At 46.6% G+C, this 21,938-nt stretch overlaps 1 protein-coding gene across 1 annotated transcript in view; it reads left to right on the top strand.

Moving 5' to 3' along the window:
• Positions 1-21,938, top strand: part of HPRT1 (hypoxanthine phosphoribosyltransferase 1) — a 574,116-nt gene that overhangs the window by 344,819 nt on the left and 207,359 nt on the right. The window contains exon 6 of the mRNA XM_069612824.1: positions 3,184-3,266. Within this exon, the coding sequence (XP_069468925.1) occupies positions 3,184-3,266 (83 nt within the window). The remainder of the gene's footprint in view (positions 1-3,183; positions 3,267-21,938) is intronic.

Genomic DNA, 21,938 nt, shown 5'->3' with positions numbered 1-21,938 from the left:
TCCTGCCAAGTACCCACCAAGACGGCTCTTCCTGGGAGCAGAGCTGAACACCTGCATGCCCAGAGTACGAATCTCGGCAGGCAGCTGCAACTAATTCATGGTTCTTTAACAGTACAAGAACCATGGTACGCGCTTTCAAATGTCTCATACCCAACTTCAGACTACACATGAGGCCAATACAAGAGACCCTGGACCACCAATGGAGCCAAGCACACAGGTCATGGGAAGATGTCATGTAACTTCCACCAAACTTCTGCAAAGCATTTCAATGGGAGAAAGGGGGGCACACCACAAAATCCGTCATAGAGAATGCCATTCCAAGCTCCCACTTTGACGCTTCTTCTCAGAACGGATGCGTCCCTGTCAGGCTGGGTAGCACACTTGGCAGAACTACAAAGGGCACGTGGAGGCCTTGTGGAGCTCTGAGCATTCCGTTGGGCACTGAAGGCCTTCTTACCTGTACTAACCGGGCAAGTAGTAACGATTCAGACAGGCAATGCAACCTCCATGCATTATAGCATCAAGCAGGGAGTCAAAAGATCAGAGATACTATCTAAGGAAGCACAGAAGTTATGGACATGGGCGCTACAGCACAAGGTCTAGCTGAATGAAGAATACCTACCAGGAGTAGAAAATGTCCTGGCGGACAAATTGAGCAGAGATTACACAACCTCCCACGAATAGGAATTAGACAAGGAACGACCCAACGGATATTCTGGATGTGGGGACAACTGGAGATCGATCTCTTTGCCACCAACAACAAGAAATGCTACATGTTCGCCTCGAGATACCCAGAGGCCCTATCACTGGGGACGCATTCTCAATAACCTGGTCAGGCAGGTTCCTGTATGCCTTTCCACCGACTCCATTGATAGCACGAGTGCTACACAGAGGGAAGGATCAACTGTGCAGGATGATGCTCATAGCGCCGGAATGGGCTCGACAGTGTGGTACCCGACCCTCCGGCACCTCTCACAAGGGTCCTCAATTTGCCTCAGAGCGCACCAGACTTTGCTGACGCAACAGAACTATAAGGTTCTCCACCATGACCCAGCGAGCCTGTCGCTCAAAGCATGGTTCCTGAACAGCGGAAATTAGCGAACCTAACGCTTGCTTTGGAATGCTGGGACATAATTAAAGCATCTAGAGCTCTGTCCAAACAGACCACATATGTTCGGAAGTGGACCTGTTTCACTAAATGGTGTGAAACTTCACTTATAGATCCGCTCACATCATCAGTGGAGCAAGTGTTACTAATCTACTAAACCTGGCAAGAACGGGGCTCTCCTTGTCCCCCCAACCCCCCTCCCCATCCATTGAAGTACATCTATCCACCAGATCGGCCTAAACAACAAACCCTAGTCATGCGCCATTACTCAACAATCCAGCAATTAAAAATGTTCTCAAGGGATTGCTATGTACCTTACCACCAATGCCAGAACCGGTCCTTCTTGGAGTCTAAACACAGTTCTTTCGGCACTCATGGAGTCACCTATGAACCCATCCATAGGTGTGATCTGAAATTCCTGTCATGGAAAGTTGCCTTTCTAATAGCCATCACATCGGCTAAAAGAATCCGCGATCTGCAAGCCCTCTCGTCAGAGCCACCGTTCACCCTATTCCAGAAGGACCACGTCATCCTCGGGACACATCTTCAATTTTTACTTAAAGGTGCATCGGAAAGGACCCTCTCAGAGCGTATTGTGCTCCCTACTTTTTTCAGCAACCACCCTTCAATGGCAGAAAGAGCACTGCACTCGCTAGATGTTGCACGAGTCCTCAAATTCTGCATTCAAAGGACCAAAGGGTTCTGTGCTTCCCCAAGGCTTTTCGTGGCATTCCCAGGTCGCACAAAGGGACAATATACCTAAAAGCAAGGTCTCTCACGCTGGGTAACTAACTGCATAAGCCATAGCCATCAGTCTAAAGGTGAACCGCTCACTGGACCTCCCACAGCTTACTCCACCAAGGAAAGAGCTGCCTCGGTCGCATTCCACGCCGGAGTAGCGATAAGACATTTGTAGAGCGGCTACCTGGAGCATGCTACACACATTCGCCAAGCATTATTGCTTGACAGAAGACGCCAACAAGGAATCAGCGGTTGGACAGCGGTCCTCCTCCATCTGTTTAAGGTAGGAGCATCCTTTTTCCCGCCTTCCCTAGTATATGTGACTTAGGTTGAGTTGCTATACACTAGGTATACTGAAGATTAACCTTCAGGGTGTAACCATTTTGGGCATGCATGACTGCTTGGTATTCTATTCAAGCATGTGAATCTGTGAAAGATCCAATGCTGGAGAAGTCTTAGTTACTTACCTGTAACTATATTTTTCCAGCATTGCTATCTTTCATAGATTTACATGCGCCCACCTGACTCCCCTTAGAGGCTGCTCTAAGGCACGGCAGTCATCATATATGCAGTCACAATACTGCCCTAAATCTGAAGATGGCTGCCTGGGGTGGAGCTTAAGCCCTGCCACCTCATTGGTTAGGGTCATAAAGGACCAAAGTGAGGTGGAGGGACTAAATAAGTGAATGTCCCATTTGGACATAATGGGCAACCCTCATTGACATATATAATTTTTTTTTTAATCACAGAGGATTCCCAGTATGATTCAAGCACATGAATCTATGAAAGATACCAATGCTGGAGAAATACAGTTACAGGTAAGTAACTAAGACTGTTTTTTTCTGCTTCTGGCCACAAGTAGCTGCAGGCACTCTTGTGGTGGTTCTTCTTTCTAATATTTTCAGAGGAAAATCTTACCTTGAGAGTGAGGCTCGCTTTTGTATATTTCAGGAAATGTACAAAACAATTATTTGTATACTATTAATCATATTTACATTTTTAAGTATAGTCATTTAAAAAATCCACAGTGCACCCATTTCTACTGTTGAAACATCAATTGCATTGCAACCATAAAAACTAACATTAACTGCGTTGAAGTGTCATTGAAGCACACGTCTTTTGGCATTTTCTCATTTTGTAGATGTTTTTAAATTCGTGCAGACAATCGCAAGAGAACGTAGTCAAAGGTTTAATCTACACACAATGTTTGCAAAAGTTGGAAATAACGAGAACTTCAGACAGTTGTATTTGTTACAGAAAGTAACTTCTTCCCTTTCAAGACCAACTTTTTACTATATGCGTTTTGTGACCTACTGCATTTCTTTCATTGTCAGGATATTATTGACACTGGCAAGACAATGAAAACTTTGCTTTCAATGCTGACGCAATATAATCCGAAAATGGTTAAAGTAGCCAGGTAAGCTATGCAACGTCCGTTATTGTGAATGTTTGCCTAATCTTGTGTGAAAAACTCTGGCAAAAAAAGCAAGACTTCTAAACACTTGACATAACTTGATTTTAAAGCCTTTTACCCACTGGTTCGCAATTAAAACTCTTCAAGTAATAGGGGTTCTGGGTGTTTTAAAGTTTATTTATAGCTGGAAAACAGCCACTGACGTTCCCCTTTGAGGCCCCTCATACAGAGGGTGGTGATGACTCAAAGGGACATAGATGGGGCAAGGGGAGGTAACCCATGTAAAATAAAGTGGAATGCTGCATATGGTTTTGCTGCAGGCGTAAACAGAGCAACATATTAACATAGAACTAGTAATCGCTGTGAACCAATACCAGTAATTGGTGTAATGTGTACCAAGATAGTTTAGACAAACTGTCACTGACCAGTAAGATAAATCGGAGTATAAAGTTACACCACGTGTATGTTGCAAGGACATTGCACGTCAGCAATGAGTTCTGTAACGATAAAAGGGTGCAGGTCTAATTTCTTGTTTGGGTCATGTAGCACTGAGGTGACTTGCAATAACATTTTATTGGCTCATAAAGGTGGCAATAGCCCACCTGTATGAGAATAAACTATTGGTATAGTAAGTGTTTGTGGGATTAGCACCCTTTTTTTTGGCATTTGTGGTGGGATACAAATACACCATTAGCACATTCTGTATTACATACACAGCTTTACTTGTTTTGAAACAGTCATTTCTACGTCTTAATTGCAGCAGTTAGGCAGAAACCTCTGAGCAGAAAACCATGGCAGGCTTTGGGCTCTCAAATATCGCACAGACAAGGATGTCAGCTAGCACGGACCCCCCTCACTTCCCAAACAAACACTTGGAGATGACGTGCCTCGGGAATGCTAGTAGGCTGGGGCCTTCTGGGTTAGGATTATGCAGGGGAATGTTATCTTCTCAGTGGAATGCTAAGGGCTGGAAAAGTGGTCAAGAGTAATTCGTACTGTGAGGAACCCATGGTATCAAAAGCTAGACGGACACAAAAGAAGCGTTTAGAAAACCTATATTGTTCTCAAAAAGGGGTTGGAAGAATGCTCATCTTGCCCTACGTCTAGGATGGGAGCATGTGCGACCATCAAATAAAAAATAACAGTCCTAGTGGAGTCTGTCAAAGCAAAATGGCCTATTGCAACACCTATTACCAGCCCTTACTCTAATGTAACAATTATGTGTGGCGAAAACGTATATGCTAAAAGAATAGTGTTCACAAAATAACATGTCAGTTTAACTGAGCACTGTAGTTCCCTTCCCCACGTTTTCAGCACAGGACAAGGTGGCACACTCGGGCAAGAGAACATACTCTAGCTTCTTTGGCATGACAGTACAGCTCAGGACCAAAGGCAGGGCCTTCCATGACAGTCTCTCTGCTCCCCAAAGTCTCTTGGCCGCAGGGTGCCTGGGTTACCGACAAAAACAAAGTTCCTTCTTTCCAGGATTTAAAGTTAACCAGTAATAAGGTTCTTGGTTCAAAATGGGTCTCCCTCAGCCGGGCTCAGACCCCTTCACACACAAGTTCACAATATGTCTCCCTCAGTCGGGCTCAGACTCGATTTCCTTACAGCTTGATTAAATCGAAGACTTTTGGCTGAGCGATTTGATTTTACAAAGACCTTTGCAGGACCACTTTGATTCACTTTAATTTCCCTTCCTTCATACAGTTCTCTTTCATGCTTAGTTTCTCTTGTTTGCACTGCTTTTTGGTACTCGTGGTTCCCTCCTCTTTCAACTTTCATAGGCTTCCCTCAGTCTGGCCCGAGCCTTTTCAACATTCCGTTCAGCTTGCTTTTAAAGTTCAGATACATTTCCCGAAGATCTTCGACAATGCAGTTAACCTTTCTCAATAAACAAAGAGCAATAACCACTTGCTTTGTTATAGTTTCCCCTTTTCTAGACCGTTCAATTAATTTACTTGCACAGTTCGCTGTAATGGAGGCTTTCGAAAAATGCATCTTTTTCTCTTGTGCAGGACGACTGTTACTTTCTATCACTGAACAATGGTGTTTCACAGTTCCTCAACTTGACAAGCGCCTGCCATCCGACACGCAAATGTTCACTCGCTACTTTTGCCTTTACATGCTGGTTTCTTTCCCTTTCAACTCACCGGATGTCAATGGTCGCCTGCTTTCGCGTCCTTGTTCTGGGTGCCAAGGTAGATACCACGGCGGTTGCTTTTCCTCCCCAACTCATTCACCCGGGAAGGCCACTGGTATCTTTTCCACTTAGGGGTCTCCCACAGCCGTGCTCGGACCCCTCGTGATTTGAAAAATTTAGTCTTTCGACTTCAAGTCCCAGAATGCACTTTTCCCTGTTTAGCTCCCACTTAGCTAGTTCCCCAAAAACAGCATTCCGGTGTTTTGGGAGCTGCAGGAGTTCAAGGGAATACTTGTTGAGTTCAGGGTCTCGCCACCTGCCCGTCAAAGGCCTGGACCTTCCTGCTTTGCCCAGGGGTGGAGTTCCTGTGTGGGCACCGCCACGTATCCCCAGCTGCCCCTGGTGACTCCCTGGAGGTACAGTTCCCTCTCCACACTGCAGCCTCTTCTGTATTCACAGGCCCAGCAATCAGGCAGTTATTCTTCCTTCAGGCCTTCCAGGATCTCTCCAGCTTGAATTCCCTTCTTCTAGCTTCCGTGGACCATCCAGCATCCCTTGTTCGCTCAGAGAGTGTCTGTGTGCCCTTCCATTTATACTGAGGGGCGGCTTAATAGGTCTCAGGTGAGACTGATTATCAAGCAGTCCAGTCTTAGCATGGGGCAGTCCGTCTTCTGTCTTTGTGTGGTTTTGAGAAATCTTCATCCTGTGTCCCTCTCTTCTTCGTCTCAGTGTTTTTGAAAAAGAGAAGTGATGGGATAATTGGATTTGTAGTGTTCCCGGGTAATTACATGCAAATTGGGTGTAATGTTGTCACTTCGGGGAAGATAGGTGTGTGGTTGTGGATAGGTGGGCTCTTGTTTGTAATATCCCAAGAAGACTGTGGGGATGTCGGGTAGAGGTGGAATACCACGTCTCTCCTGGGGTATTCCTCCTGCAGTCCTCAAGGACCCCCTGCCCAGGCGATCCTTCCCTGCTTGTCCACCTGGGTCGGGATCCAAGCGCAATGGCTCTTCCCTGGCCACCTGAACAAAGGTGAGAACACCTTCAGGTTTCTCAGTGCCCAAACTTGCTCTGAGCCTTCCCACTGCCCAGGCACACATGGCCTGCTGCAGATCCCAAAACTAACCAGGCTAGATTGTCCAATTGATGGCCAACATGAGGTGCTCTGGCAATGGATATGCACGATTTTACGAACAACAAAAGGACTTGGTCATCGGTATCATCAGGAATAAGTTGCTTAAGACTACCAAGGGTGGGCAAGGTCTTTCAACTGTATCATAGCTTACGAGACACCACTCTTGTATAATTTTACAAATAGAGTGGGAACTACAATGACTAGATCAGAGACTAGAGGGTATTCTTAATGACCCCACCAAACAATCCCTCCTTTTCAAAACTCTTATTACTCAAAATATGTTTGGGTGGTCCTATGTCGTTTTAAGGTTTTCACTTGATTAACTACGTTTAAAGAGTCTTTTCACAGGAAGATAAACAACATTGTGGTATACATTTCAACTGTATTTTCCAAGAAAATTGTCGATACAATCTGCTAGTATAAAAATATTATTTATTAAAACATTTTTTCACGAGTACAATTATCAATTTACCACGTAAACAGGATTAAGTGGATTATTGCTCTGTAGTGCATTTAGAACATACTTTTCTCTGTTTCTTTTAAAAATACTAAGCTCATTCCGTAGAAAATATTTAACTTCATTCATGTATTGACTACTCTTCGCATTTGTGCCTTTCTACCCAACAATTTTCATTCCTCCACTCAATTCACTAAAACAAGTTAAACAGGAAATTCTTCAGGGGTGTGCACTACACCTCTTATCCACAATTCCACTTTTTCACTTGTTTCCTTATGTTACATTTGTTGTTAATTTTACTAATTTTGCATTAGTATAGTCTTCTAAACGTCTATTAATGCTAATTTGGCATTCAACTCACCAATGATCACATCTGGTTTTCACCATGCATGTGTGCCTTGACATTACTTTTCTTTAACAAACATTTGGAAGGTTTTTTCCCACAACGTCTTGCTAATCGACATATAGTCCGCCCACTATCAACCAGCATTTCTATTCCTACATCATTAACCTCAATTATTGTCTTGGGTTTCTTATCTTTACTTCACAAATTGTATTCACTAAATGAACTACATCCAAACCATCAAACACTTATTCATCATCACCAACTTTTTCATTGACCATTCCAGGTCGTCCACTTCTCAACCTGCAACGTTTCTCGAGGTGAACTTTCTTGCCACATATGCTACACTCTACACAGAAGGCAGTGCACCCCATGTCCACTGCCATGTGCTCTGTGCTGCCACACCCCAAAGAGCGGTTGACTTGTTGATTCCTCGTTCCCTCTCTGCGGAAGGAAGTGTCTTCCTTTCTATTTGTTCCTCCAATCTGGATCTCTGCCCCAACACTCTTCTTGAATGGAGTTTTAACTGACTGTGTCCCTGCATACTAGACTAGTCTCTGGCGATTCCTCTGTCCTTTTTGTGCTTTCGCTGCAAAGTTCTTTGCACAAGGTGGGGTTCTGTACCTGCTTCGCTATTTCCACTGCTTGATCACGTTTAGGGTCCTTCTCCCTCCAAAGTTCCTCTCGTACCTTGTCCTCCGAGCACTTGATCATCAACTGGTCTTTCAAATGCTCTTCGTAACAGCATGATTTAAATTGGCATTTGACTGCCAATCCCCTCTGTACTGTTAAGAACGCCTGCATGCTCTCACCCTTTTTCTGCTCTCTTGTAGCAAAGCGATACCGGGCAAGAATCTTATTTTCCTTGATCTCAAAATGCCTGTCTAACTTAAATAAACTTGTTTCAAAGGATTTCAGCACTGTCCCATCTGCAAAGGTGGTCTCTGGGAGTCTTTTCAATGTTTCCTTTCCACCATGCCCCAAGCAATGATAAAGTAAGGCATCTTTGCATTGTACTGAATAATTTGGGCCATATACAACCAGTACAAACTTGAGGACATCTTTCCAACGTATCACAAGCTCACCACTACCCTGGGGCAAGAACAGGGCAGGGCCTGGGATGTTTGTCATGACTTTAGCAGCGTATATGTGTATCATTAACTGTGGGAACTTTAATGGTCTCTCCTTATTTGCCATTGAGTATGTGAAATTGTACCACTTCCCCCAATGGCAGGGGCAGTATTTAAAGAGTACGTTTGCACTTGTATAAATCCACTGAGACGAAGATGATCCTGCCTATCATGATCCACAGGGATTACAGCTGCGTTGCATGTAAACTTAAGAGACCAACTCGTAACTAAAATGGCTACATGCACTAGTGCGTATTAGGTTTCTTTCCTCTGCCCTTGCCTCTGTTTTCAGACACCAACAAGCACCTGCTCACTGCTTACAACTGGGACCACTTACAGCTCACACTGCCTTCCCTGCTGGTTACCATGCCCCTGATTGTGGTCACAGATGTCCTTTTCCCACCTCTCACAGTGGGATGAGCAAGCTTGCTCAATCTTCTTGGCTCTGTGCTCAGCCGTGTACGAGGGTGCCGGGTGAGCCGTAGAACTGTGCCTGCCACATGTGAATTCACTCAAGCACATGAGGCCCCAAACTCTTCCAGGGTTCATAGATTATCAGCCGCACTGACCTCCAAATAACTCACTGTCCCAGCACTGGCCTCCTGTGCTATGGGTCTGTTCTGCCGCTCGCCTCCACTGCAGTCAGAGAGCAGTAGCTTGTTGCCCCTATAATAATGCTGCAGAATCTCTCTGGTAATGTAAATGAATTTATTAGCATAAAGGTTAACACATAGTGACTGCAGTAACAGAGTTCATCCCTCACATCAGGATCAACGGACGCCCTCCTTCTAGATCTTAAGCCCAATATTCCTAGGTTTCACCCCAACATTCTGATGCACTCAGAGTGAGGTACACTCAATGTCCCATGAAGCATACAAAATATAACAATGGGCTAGTAGTGGCCCGCGCTGGAAAATGTTTCCTGTTTTTTATCAGGGAGCTGCATTGCGGCTGAGTCCAAGGTAAGCATTGCAGTGCCTTTAGATTTTATGCCGGGAAGCTTGTTGCTCTTGGTTTGAAACAGTCAATGTTATGGAGTTCCACTGCAGGTTCTTAATCATGGTGTGGGCTGGGATCATCTGGCAACATGCAGACTTCCCAGCAGCCGCTTACGGTCTCTGCTGTTCTGCGTAGCATTTCTCTCTTCCAGCTGTTGGACAGGCTACTGACTGGAGAGCTCTATCTGGAGGCTCTGGTAGGCTGTCATTTTGCAGGTGGCCCACTCGGACCATTGCTGGATATTGTGGCCTGCAATGAAAAGAAAAAAACTGGCCAGTATATTTATGAAGATGTATGGGGCGATTCACAGTGGCTGCACGAGCGCATACAGGCATTTAGGGAGGGGCGAGGAACAGGGACCCTCACCCAACTGCCACATTCCCTCTTTGGGGTACGAATGGCTCCTGCTTCCACCCTGGGATGTTCCCCATTCATCCCCTCTTGACAACGTCGTTGGACCTCGTCACACAGTCCAATTGTGTTTCAGGGATAGGGTCCAAGTAGATTCATTATTTGAGCCCATTGATATATGTATGCTGTCGCAGGTTTGATCTCACAGAACACGACACAAGCAAGAAAAAGAAATTTTCAACACCATAGTCTCAATCTGAATGGAAAGGTTTGAAGAAATGCTGGTGGGAAAGGAAAAAATCTCCTTGGTCATTCAGTCTCAAGGTTATTTCTAGTGCCCATCACACTTGTGTTTTTGTTTTGGTAGATAATCCTGGCCTTGAGTAGTCTCCCAAGTTGCAGCCTTGAAACGCCTACTAGAACAAGCCCTGTAGCATACACTTTTTACCATAAAGGTTTATTTGGATACTTTGGCAAGAAAAGACCTGTGCCACCGTCCCTTACCCTTGTCTGAGATGTTCATAGATAAATGCTTCTGGGTAGGAATTCTACTCCTACCTGGGTTTCCTCTGGGTTTCAGACAAAATGCTCACTGAAGTTAATATTTGGTCATTGCATTTTGCAAAAAAATTGAAACCCACATGTATATCCCCTTGACAGCTTTATATTTCAGAGAAGATTTCTAGAAGGTGGAGTAGATTGCAGTCTAAGGTACGGCCCAGTACTATTCTATGCCCATAAGCTATTTTATAGGATTTGTCATGGAGAATAGTCTGAACTTAAGAGCATTTCAAACTCGCAGCACATGCATTGCTTTCAAGGATTAAGTCACTATCAGAGTAATGCTGGGGAATGTTGCACACAAACGCTCACAGGGTATGGACTGTCAAGTGTTATCAAATCCAAATGTAGTACATGTTGGTATCTTTAAATTTGATATTGAGCTTCTTGCCCCTGTTGATTTCAGTCTGGACCAATGATTGACAGTATTCACTAGCTTGCTGAAAGGTACACAGTTTCACATCTTGGAATGTACACTTATAAAACTTCTAATGAAATTAAATGTTTATCTGCAGATGAAGACTATACCAACCTCTAAGTGTTTAAGTTGGCTACCACCCCTTTGCCCCAAAGCAGTGCTCCTTGATCTGGCAATTCAGGTTGCACTTTTTATCCTTGGTGTAGGGAGCAGTGGTGGCAAGTTGTTCTGCGTGGATAGCACATATATGGGGCCAAGGTTGCTGTATGATAAACAATGTAGTGTCAGAAGGAAGGTTAACAACTAAAGGGTTACCAATTTTGGACTTGTAGCTTCAAGCTAATATTAAGGACATGGATCTCCCCACATTTCTGGAAGATACGTTGCTCTGCTTTCTGCTTTGGCAGTGTTGTGTTTCACCTGTACAAATATTATGGAGCTCTAGGCGACACTGGTTTCTGTGACCATCCTCCAGATGGCGTCACTTCTCCCCAGGGGGGGAACCTCTTTCCATCAGGATAGGGAGGTGCGGCTGCTAACAATAGTCCCCCTATGCGTGGTTACACGTGGGTGGACCTCTCCTCCTGGGGAGAAGGATGTGAGTCCGGGACATGACCTCCAAAGGGTAATGGCAACATCCAAACCTTCTCTACCTATCATACAGTCTGAAACCATGCGTTATTGTAAACTGTCAGACAATCTCACTGTGATAAGTATAGGGACGAAGAAGATCCCAGGCATGGTGCAATTAAGTAGGAAGGGTGCTTGACCAGCTGTTGTCAAACAAACTGACGTTACGTGGGGCAGTCCCCGCCATTTAAACCAAATAGCAAATAAGGGCTTTGTTCTCAATCCGGGAAGAGAACCCTGAGAGATACCGTTGTGAAGCCTGCGAGGTTGAAACTGGGCTTCTGGAGACTGCAGCAATGCAGCTTTCCAGATTAGCAGAGGTGAGTAGCAGGAGGCCCAGGGTTCGTCTTGCGATTCAGCTGGAAGCCAGCATACTTGAAGTGGAGAAACTGGGAGGTGATGGCGTGACCTGTCATGGGTGACCCAGGCAGTCTGAGAACTGCGCTGGAACCTCCCACTCTGGCCTGCTGTGGAGCCGCATAGGCAAAGAAAGCATGAGAAACTGTGGTGGTGGCGTGACTGGAACTTCCACCGAGACCACTAGCAGTACCTGGCTGCAAAGACAAGCAGGCCTATGAAGAAAAGTAGAAGACGGAAGAACAAACCCGCGGCCCCTGCGGAAACCAGTGAAGCATACCGCGAGAGAAGGTAACGGGAATAAGAGTAAGTCCGGGAGGGGGGCTGGGAACCAGAAACAGAAGAGAAAGTAATGAAACGTGTTGGCAATTCCCTGGGCAGTTCCACAAGAGTGTGGTACTGGATAGTCAAGGAGGATCCGGGGAACCTCTTCATCCCGAGGGGGTGGGGAGCTAAAGAAGGTAGAGGGCAGAAGAAGCCCATGGAGGAACTACAAGATTTGTTAAAGAAGTAAAAGATAAGTTTGCCTGGAAGAGGCTTGCAGAGAACTAGGGAGCAAGCTAGGAGAAGGGAGCCCTTCTCCTAGCCCCTCTCGGATATTGTGGAACTATTTATTTTGGTTGTGAACCTTGAAACACTGCTGGAAGTTGAGAACGCTGCACCTTGAAAGACACATACCCAGGAGAAGGAGTCATTATCTTGGCCTGTAGAAATAACTCTTCTTAGATTAGGATTTGTGTTTAAGTGGCAGGGCTAGAATAGGTGTTAGGGCTAGGATGGTGAATATTTGAGTTGGACTACAGACTTCCTGACTGCCTGAGTTTGTTTGTTTGATGTAGGGAAACCACTCCTAGTTAGGGGAAGGTAGGTTGGATTATCACATAAGTATATTGCAATCACTATGCAACCATTTGTTCAGACTCCTCATGTCATGCCGCCACGGTCCTCAACAGTGTTTTATGGCCAAAGACTCGGTAGCCAACAGGAATATTTGCTGTAAGCGGGGGATGGGGGGGGGACCTAAGTCTGTCAAATATGGTCCGAAAACTGCTGTTCAAGAAATCAAAAAGGCCTTTCTTGATTGGGAGCACAGAGTAGGCCTACTCTATGGTCAATTTCAACATTGCCTTCTAAGCAGAAAGCGGTACACATTGGAAACTAACAGCAAGTAGAGAAGCTGCTCGATCTGTATTAAAGGAGATTGGTGGCATCCAAGATGTCAGATCTGCAAGCCAGTTTTGCTGAAATCAACATAAACATCCATTGCCACACATGGTACAAACAGCTGGTATATCCTTACACAAGAGATTCCTTGATGGATAAATATACCAAACACTTGCGTTCTTGACAGTAGGTAAGACTAATATGGCAAGATCATGAGACCTAGAAAAATCATCATACCAAAGTTTAAATGCAACCGAGAGATGGAGGTGTACCAAGAAATATTATTGCATATTCCAGGAAGACACTGTATACTATAAGGAAGGCATGGTATCAACAATCAGACAAGTGACCACAGTTCAAGGGTGTTTATTGAACTTCAATTGGGTTTGTAAAACGCTCATCTAATCCTAAATCTAAAGATAGGAGCAAGCTACAACCATCAAATAATAACACAGTCCTAGTAGTGTCTTGTCAAAATAAAATGGCCCATACTTATAAACCTATTGCCAATCCTTACCTCTAAATACAAATAGTGTGGGAAACAATGTTATGCAAAAGAAAAGTGTTCTAGGAATTATATGTCGGTATATTAAAGCCGTTGGATTCCCTTCCCCACGTTTTCAGCACAGGACAAGGTCGCACACTCTAGTTTAGCACAGTCTCGGGCTTCTCTAGCACAAGGGTGCAGTTCAAAACTTCCAACATCATGGCCTTCTGTGCCAAAGTCTCTGCTATTCAAAGTCTCTTTTTCAGAGGGTCTAATGCAATATGACAAACAACAAAGTTCCCTTCTCCTTAAGGTTTCACATATACACAGTTTTCTTGGTGGTTTAATATTCACCTCGGATCCCCCTCGCCGGGCTCAGATCCACTTTGACACAAAATCTTCAATCAGTCTCCCTCTGCCGGGCTCGGACCAATTTATCTACTTTAACACAAACTTGCTTTAACCCAAGCTTTCAATCGATTGCCCTCTGCTGGGATCGGACCAACTTGATCTACTTTGCCATAAACTTTCTTTACTGTACCAACATCGAAGACTTTCGATTGTGGGCAGGATTTTGCTTGACCCATCGCAGGACTACTTCGACTCACAATACTTTGCCACTCACGTTTGTCAACTCTCAGCTGGCTACCTTACAGAGACCTTCGATTGAGCTCACACGCGTTGCCCAAGCACTCGGTCAAAGGTATTGTATCATGGTTTCAAAGTTCAATCAATCATGCAGTTCAACTTTACGTGCGTTGGTTATCACACACATTTCATACAATGTTTGTTGCAGCGCTCGCCATATAATGTTGCTGCTTGCAACCTTGGCTTCAACACAGGCAGGTCTTGTATTGGTCTCCCCAACTTCACCGGCTGTGTTGATTTCACTAACGCTGCTTTGTTGTTGGAGCCAAGGATAGTACCACTGTAGCTGGCGATTCTCCCTGCCTTATCGACGCAGGAGGACCCCAGGTACCTCTGACACACAATGCAGGATTCTTCAGCCTGGGTTCCTTGTCTTACACTTTCTATTCTTGAGACTTTTTGAAAATAACAGTTCCTTGCCAAAAAGGTCATGGGAACTTCCCTCCTTGAGATCCCCTTCAGTAATTGCCTGACCATTGTATTGGGACACGTCAGGTATACGGCTTGGGTGTTAGTCTGTTTTCTCTCATACTGAACTGTCTGTGAGAAAGTGTTCATGTTTTAAAAAGGGGGGGGGTTGAGTTTCTAAATATCCTACCTGGTAGGGTGAGGGTAAAGGTGTTACAGGGAAGGGGGGATACCGCGTCGTGTCATCCGGTGTCCCACTCCCCGAAGACCCCTCACCAGGGTAGTGATCCTGCACTGGTTTAACCCCAGGAACTGGATCCAAAAGCAATGGCCTTGTCCTGGTTACCTGGATGACAGGACCCCGGGGACTAGTGGGTGAGACACCTTCTGGTTTCTCACAATACCAGCACCAGAAAAAAGCAGCATCCAACAGTCGGAGTTATAGTGGCACAGAACACTTGGTAACCATAGGCCAGCCCCTGTTGTACCTGAAGAGTAGTTTGTAATCCAAAATGAGCATCTTTCCCATTAAAACAGCGGAAACGCACTTAGGCTGTATTCAGACTTGCACCATCCCATACTAGCTCACCAACATTAGTTATCCCTTTCATCCGCACAGCAGATAATCCTGCCCTTCCACTGATCGGTTCCTCCAACCACTCCACAATGCTGGAGCTCCTTTGGAGACAGCCTGTGCTAGCATGTACTTGAGCACCTAGTGATGCAAGGGGATGAGGGATACATTCTACATGTGAACTGTGGAGACTCGTATGGTAGATCTCAAGACGCACAGGGTAAGTGTTATCATTGAGGATGAACATAATACATAGTTAGCAACATGCCTATTGTTTACTTGCATCCTGAAGCTTAAAGCAGTCTTATTTGACCAATTTCTTTCAGTCTTCTTCTTTCGGTCCAGGTGATCAGGGTGGTTTACTTCACTGATTCGCTCAGGTCAGTGGGCCATTGAAGTGTGGCTGCTAAGCAAAAATGTTGTACGGGCAGTGAGGGCTCTCAATCTGCAGGCATTCACACTCCATTGATTGCACATCCCTCACAAATGGGTGCTTTGGATTGCTTCATTCTCCTCAAGTGGGAGCTTAATCTGGGGGTAGTGTGCATCTGGAGTTTGGAGAAGAATGTTTGTTTTGGAGTACAACAGGAAACATCTGTCTTGCAATTTGGATATGCAAGTCAATAGATGTTAAAATGCATACTCTTTCCCCCCCCCCCTGTATTGGAGAGGCAGGATCCTATATGATTTCCCTCTTTTTATGCTGATTTCCAAATTAAATTGGAAGTTGAAAATCTCCTACAGGTGCCACCGATTGTGTTGGCATCCTTTTTGTCCATTTGTTTCTGGCTTGTAAACATTCTGGACTTGTTTCAGTATCCTACTTCTCCTGTTCAGGAAGGGTGGTCTATGTTTGCAACTTTCCTTTCCTTTGATAATCTTTGATGCAACAGAGATCAGTTAAGCTGGGAGCGATTTGCAAGTATGTTATTCACAGACCTCCAGATAAAGTGTTATCTACCCATTTTTCTCCCTAAAATCACCCTAAAACTCAGAACAATTTAAAAATAGGGATTTGGAGGTACACATTAATCTGCACCCTTATGCCACCTGCATATGCTCATGTGATGTGTTCATAACAGCGGCATGAACAACACATGTTGTGAAAGTGGTCCTCTGCTATAGTGGGGTCTAATGTTAAGGCTGCCTGTGTGACGAAACATTTCTTTGTTGTAAATTAAAATATATTACTTGCCTGAAGTCAATCAACATTTTTTCTGTAAAGAGGAGAGGGTAGTTGGTACCCACTTTGCTCTTGTAAAGCCATGCGAAGAGAAAGAAGACAAAAGAAATGCTCACCATGCGCACTGTAAAAAGTAAAGCAGTACCTTGTGTTAGAAACCCGGCGCTATCCTGACTCCCACTACCCCTGGATCCTCTGATCAGGTGCCCAGGGAAAGGCCATCACTTTTGGATTCTGACCCTGGGGGTGGTGCAGCGAGGGAGGATCACCTGAGTGGAGGTTCCTTGGGGATTTGGAATGGGGCACCTACAGGCGAGGCGTGGTATCCCCCTTTTCCTATTGAAGGCCAACCTAACCCTTCCCTGACCTTTTTAGGCTACTGTAAATCCATCTCCTCATTTCCCCATATTTTACCTCTGATAGTACTAGGATGAGGAGGATGCCTGCAGAGTGCTTTAAAGGTCGGGCACGTCACTAACTATAGTCGGGCAAACCCAATTGAGAATCCACGCCTGCAACCTATCGGGTGTATAAAGGGAGTCCAAAGAAACGGCAAAGAGAGCAAAAGTGAGGCCTGTGTGGGAGAGACCAACGGGGGACCTTTCTCGTGAGGAGGCAGCCGTGGTGGGTCCGGAGGATAAGCCTGGATGCCAGCAGATGTACCAGAGATCCTGTGGAGCCCAGAGCGAGTCAGCCGTTAGGCTGCCACAGGTGTGAGAGCCTTCGTGGTTTAGGGAGAGCAGCAACAGCTGTGAACGCAGAAAGGATGCGTTCTGTGGAGCAGAAGCAGAGATACCGGTGTGTGTCAGCAAACAGGGCTCTCAGAGACCGGCCCGCCAGCCTGTGAAGCAGAGTAGCCGAACACTGAGTGTAAGGGAAGGGCATGCCGAAATGCTGTATGAATTATATTGAATCCCGAACTGAAAGAAAACGTGAAACAAAGCCAAATTAAGCATATTGAATACCAAACTGAATGAACTTTTATGGGCAATAGCTAATAGCTAGTGAAAAGCCAAAAGGGAAAGTGCACATTTGCAAGCAGTCTATGGAAAAGAAAGCAAGTCTGAAAGCGTGCGACAGAAAGTTGGGGAATACAAAAAGTACCTTAACGTGAATTGTATGAATGGATACAGTGTGGCAAGGCCAAAGACTGGCACACGACATGTGACACATAATGACAAAGCCAAGAGGCTAACCAGGAGAAGCCAGCAGAGTGTGAACCTGCATATAAAGCCAGGAGGCTGACAAAGCGATCCTAAGTGAATGTGAATCTGTGCGCAGGGACAAATGCAGAAAAACCTGTGTGGGCTGAGGAGCCTAGGGTTCCTGGTTGCGTGACCTGTGATGGGTGGACCGTTGGTCTGACTGTGCCTAGACCAGGGATCCTTAAACTGTGAAAGCCAAAGACATTGTTAAACAAGCCAAGAAGGAGCACTGTGAGTGAACTGGTAATGCACTCCAGAAGGAGGGCCAAGTTGACCTAGATTTGTGTTAAACTTTGAAAGATTTAAACTAATACAAGTTGCTATGTGGAGTCTTGGAGAATGGAACTCTGATTGATGAACTACAAATATTGCCTTGAGGACAGAGACTTGAGACCCCTTTTTCATTTGAACTGTATTGCATTGAACTTGGGGAAGGGAACCCTGAGGGTTGTGTGGAAGTATATTGCCATGAACTCGGGAAAGGTAATCTTGTGACTTTTGTGGAACTTTCTTGAACTTGAGGGGGGAGGGGAGCTGAAGAGGAAACGAAGAGCTGGAAGAAGCTCAGAAGTTTGTGTTGATTTTATTATTGACATCCCTAGACATTTCAGATTTCATTGTGAGGGCAGGGATACATTTTAGACAGACTTTTCAGTTGAACTCTTTGACTCAGACTTCCCTTAGTTTTGATCTTTGACTCTGTTGTCTATTTCTTACTTCCTGATGCCTTCACAAGCGTCAGTAGTGAGATGCAGCTCAACCAATACAAGTTGGGGGACCCTAAGTGCTAGAGCACCAGACCCTTCAGTAGCTACCAATGGCTCCATCAGGTTTATCTGTAGTAGTTGGAATGCAATTATTCCTCCAGGTGAAAGAAGATTGATGCCCACTGATTTGATACTAATTCCACCCCTGATACATACATCAGACTTACCCAAATCAGGGCTGGCAATGAGATTTGGGATTGATGTATTAACAGGAGCAATAGACCCTGTCTTTAGAGGCAGTGTTAAGGTATTGTTGCAAAATTACAGGAAGGACCCATTCCAAATTCATCAAGGTGATAGTGTCCCAAAAGGGGCTTGAGAAAGCGGTGTTCCCTGGGCTTAAGGAAGAATCCAGGAAGGAAAGAACAGATAGAGGAACTCTAGTCTTTGGGGAGGCCGACGAAACATCTGATGGCCATCCTAACCCTGAGCTCAGAAAATCTAAAGGGGCATTTCCAGACTTAGCCTTTTCCCGAAGAAACAACCCCTTATTAGGTGAAGCCTTTTTGCAAGTGTTATCGGAGCAGGAGAGTTGTGAGAAATTGGGGACCTTTTTTCTTTTTGAAACATGGACTTCTTTATAGTGGAGACACCACTTCAGAGTGCCTGGTAAGAAGCCAATTGGTAGTCCCTACAAGGTGGTCCTAAAGATCGCCCATTCACATCTAACGAGAGGCCATCTGGTCCAGTCCAAAACTCAAACACATAGCGAACAAGTTTTACTGGTCCGGAATTCAAACGGACATGAAAAACTCGGTGTACTCTGGGGGCCACCGATCACACCATAAAAACACATACTTGGGGGCGTGGCCAAGAGCGCCAGTGATGTGGCGGCTCCCTTGATGGCCTCCGTGCAATGCCCGCAGCGTAGCACAAATAATGTTCCAGCTGCCTCCCTGAAGCGGACAACGCTGCAATGACCATCGGAAGGTCTGGTGCACCTGATGATCACAGAATTGTCTCTCGGCACCCTCAGGATCCTCGAAACAGTGCTGGCGAACTCCGCACCCCCGTCCGCTGCTCCTAGCCCAAGATGGCGGACGGGCTAAGATGACGCGACCTTCGTGCCTCGCTTGATGCACGCCAGTGAGGCCAATGTCCTCCAGGAGGTGGGACCGTGTCTCCCTGAACCATCGCAGTCGAAGCTGCTGCAACACTTCCAGCTGCTCGCGGCCAAGATTGCAGAGTGCGCCGGCTTCACTGCTGTCGGCGGTCTTGTTCCTGGTGGAGGGAGGAGCTCTGCCCTGACAGTGCGGCAGCAGAGGAGGAGCCAGGCCGCGACCATCTCCGGCTCCCGCCGCCTCAAGGAGCCGGATTCCAGTAACCCTGCAGCCCCGTACAGCCCAACGCACCCAGGGCATGCTCTGCTTCCCTAGCTGCCACCCCCTTTGAGTCCGGAAAGGATACGCAGGACTTCTACGCATCCAGCGCCGGCCCTGACCTTTGGGGGCGGGAGCCTGCAGCGTTAGAGCTTGGACTTTCTTGAGGCCTCGTCCGCCTCCTAGCTCTGGCCCTCTAATTTCCCAGGCTCTCGTGGCCTCCCCCCTCCTTCAATGAGCTCCGGCTCCCCCAACTCAGTGAGACAGTCATCAAATAACACAGTGGCCTGTAAGGGGTCCTCCCCCTCCCCCTAATCGGACGGCCTTTCTCCGCCAAGCTCTACCTCCTTCATCCGGGTGTACCTGCATGACCTCCTGCTTCCTGGGGTGCCCCACCCACTCCCCTGTCCTCTGCCTGGAGACGCAGGCCCCGCTGCTGCCTGCTGGAGAAGGCCTAGACTCTTTCTTTGCTAACGAGTGGTGCGAAGCGGCCTCTCCTGGATTGCCAGCAGCCAATAGGCATCCTTATTGGGATCCACAGAATTATCACAGACTGCAGCAATAAACAAAGTGCGACAAGATCCACCCTCAATAACTCTCGAGTCCTAGCCTCGAATTCCCCTCTTACCTTCTGCCCCATTCTCTGTACTCCCGGCCATACTAGTAACCACTCAAGTTTTGCCCCACCCACGATCCGGCTCCCCAAGAACCGTTTTCTCACGTATTGGGGCCTGCCTCTCTACATAGTGTTGGACGGAAATCACAGATTTTGCCCTGCCGTCTACAACAGCATTCCTTCTTGGGGGCCCCCCCCCCTCATCTCCACTGTTTGCGCCCGGGCTTGCTTAAGCGTTCCTGGAATCGAGACTTGGTGCTATGGCCAAACAGCTCAAACCTCCCAAGACGGCGGACATATCCACCATGCTTCTCTGAGCGGACAGAGGCAAGAAATCGGACCCCCTGAAACTTACCCCTCAAAAAATGCCAGAAGAGAGAGGGACCCTCTCAACCAAAGAAGACTCCAGGCCTTCGTGTCTGTCATTAAGTGAGAATTCAGATACTGCATGACGGAGCTCACTTCAAAACTGGAGCAGACGGACCAGAGGGTCTCGGATGTCGAGCACAGGTTGGGGGAGACCGAGGACCTAGCCCAGGAGCACTCTACTACCCTCGTGGAGATGCAGCGCGCGATTCAGGCCTTGATGAACAAAACCGAGATCTTGAATTCAAGCAAGAGGATCTCAAACAGAGCCCGCCGCAATAATCTGCGGATTCAATGGGGTCCCCTCTTCAGTCCACGATAAGGATCTAGCTGAATATGTGGGCAACTTCTTTCAGTTGCTGTTGCCACACTTGGAGAAGTCTTGGCTCCTACTAGATCGCACCCATAGACTGCGCCCACGACGAGGAACGGATTCGGACTTACCCCCGAACGTGATCACGAGAGGCCACTTCTATACTACCAAGGAAGCCATCTCCGCAATAGGCTGTTCGCGCGACAAACTAACATTACAAGGCTCCCCATTTCAAATCTTCCAGGATCGATCTCTCTCCTTACGCTGCAGAAGCGTAGGGCCTTTCGACCGCTTACGCTTTTTCTCCAAGACCATCAGATTTGTTACCAGTGGCTATTCCCAACTGCTCTGCAATTTTCTCACAATGGAACCCCACGAACGATTAGCTACCTTGACGTTGCAACAGCAATCCTACTCCCCGGCTTTCCTGGGGGAGCAAACACTCTCTCCCCCGACCCTGCAGAGACCGGACCGGGCAGATATTCTCTCTGCCCCCCCCCCCCCCCCAAACCAAGGCGGGCACCCTGGTCAAGAGTGCAAAGAAATCACAAAATTAAGTAATGTCCGGGAGTGTCCCTGAGGAACATACAGCACTGGAACACCACAAATCACTAATCGCAGCTGTGAGCCCCGTGCGGCCCATGCCCGACTCCAAGGCGCATGTCACCATATTTCCCTTGGAGTGAAATCCAACCCTCCTGGTTGGCTGTAGCCCTGTTGGCTATGGGGAAACCCGATGAGATGAAATCGGTCCTCCAAGTTCAGGTTCTGGCCCCCGTTGGAGGTCAATGTTGGAAGACCCTTCCTCCCGTTGGAGGTAACATAAAAAACCCAGCCACAGGATGATCCTGTTAAGAACGCACCTCTCGACTATGGCTGACTTTGGCTCTCCTCAACCCCTGCCCATGGGGACCTACACCGACTCCAGAGGCCCTGCCCCCACACCAGAAACTAAAATTTGTCGCCTTAAACGTCAGAGGCTTAAACTCCCCTCCCCTCCCCCCGCTCCCAAAAAGGAAATCCACCCTTGAACGCCAACAGGATGGGGAGGCTTCAGTGGCCTTTTTGCAAGAGACTCTGTTATCCTAGCAGACTTCCCCC

The sequence above is a fragment of the Ambystoma mexicanum genome, chromosome 5p, assembly GCF_040938575.1.
Source record: "Ambystoma mexicanum isolate Mex_15411 chromosome 5p, UKY_AmexF1_1, whole genome shotgun sequence".
Classification (NCBI taxonomy): domain Eukaryota; kingdom Metazoa; phylum Chordata; class Amphibia; order Caudata; family Ambystomatidae; genus Ambystoma; species Ambystoma mexicanum.
Note: the sequence above shows the minus strand (reverse complement) of the source record. Positions and strands in the feature narration are given on the sequence as shown.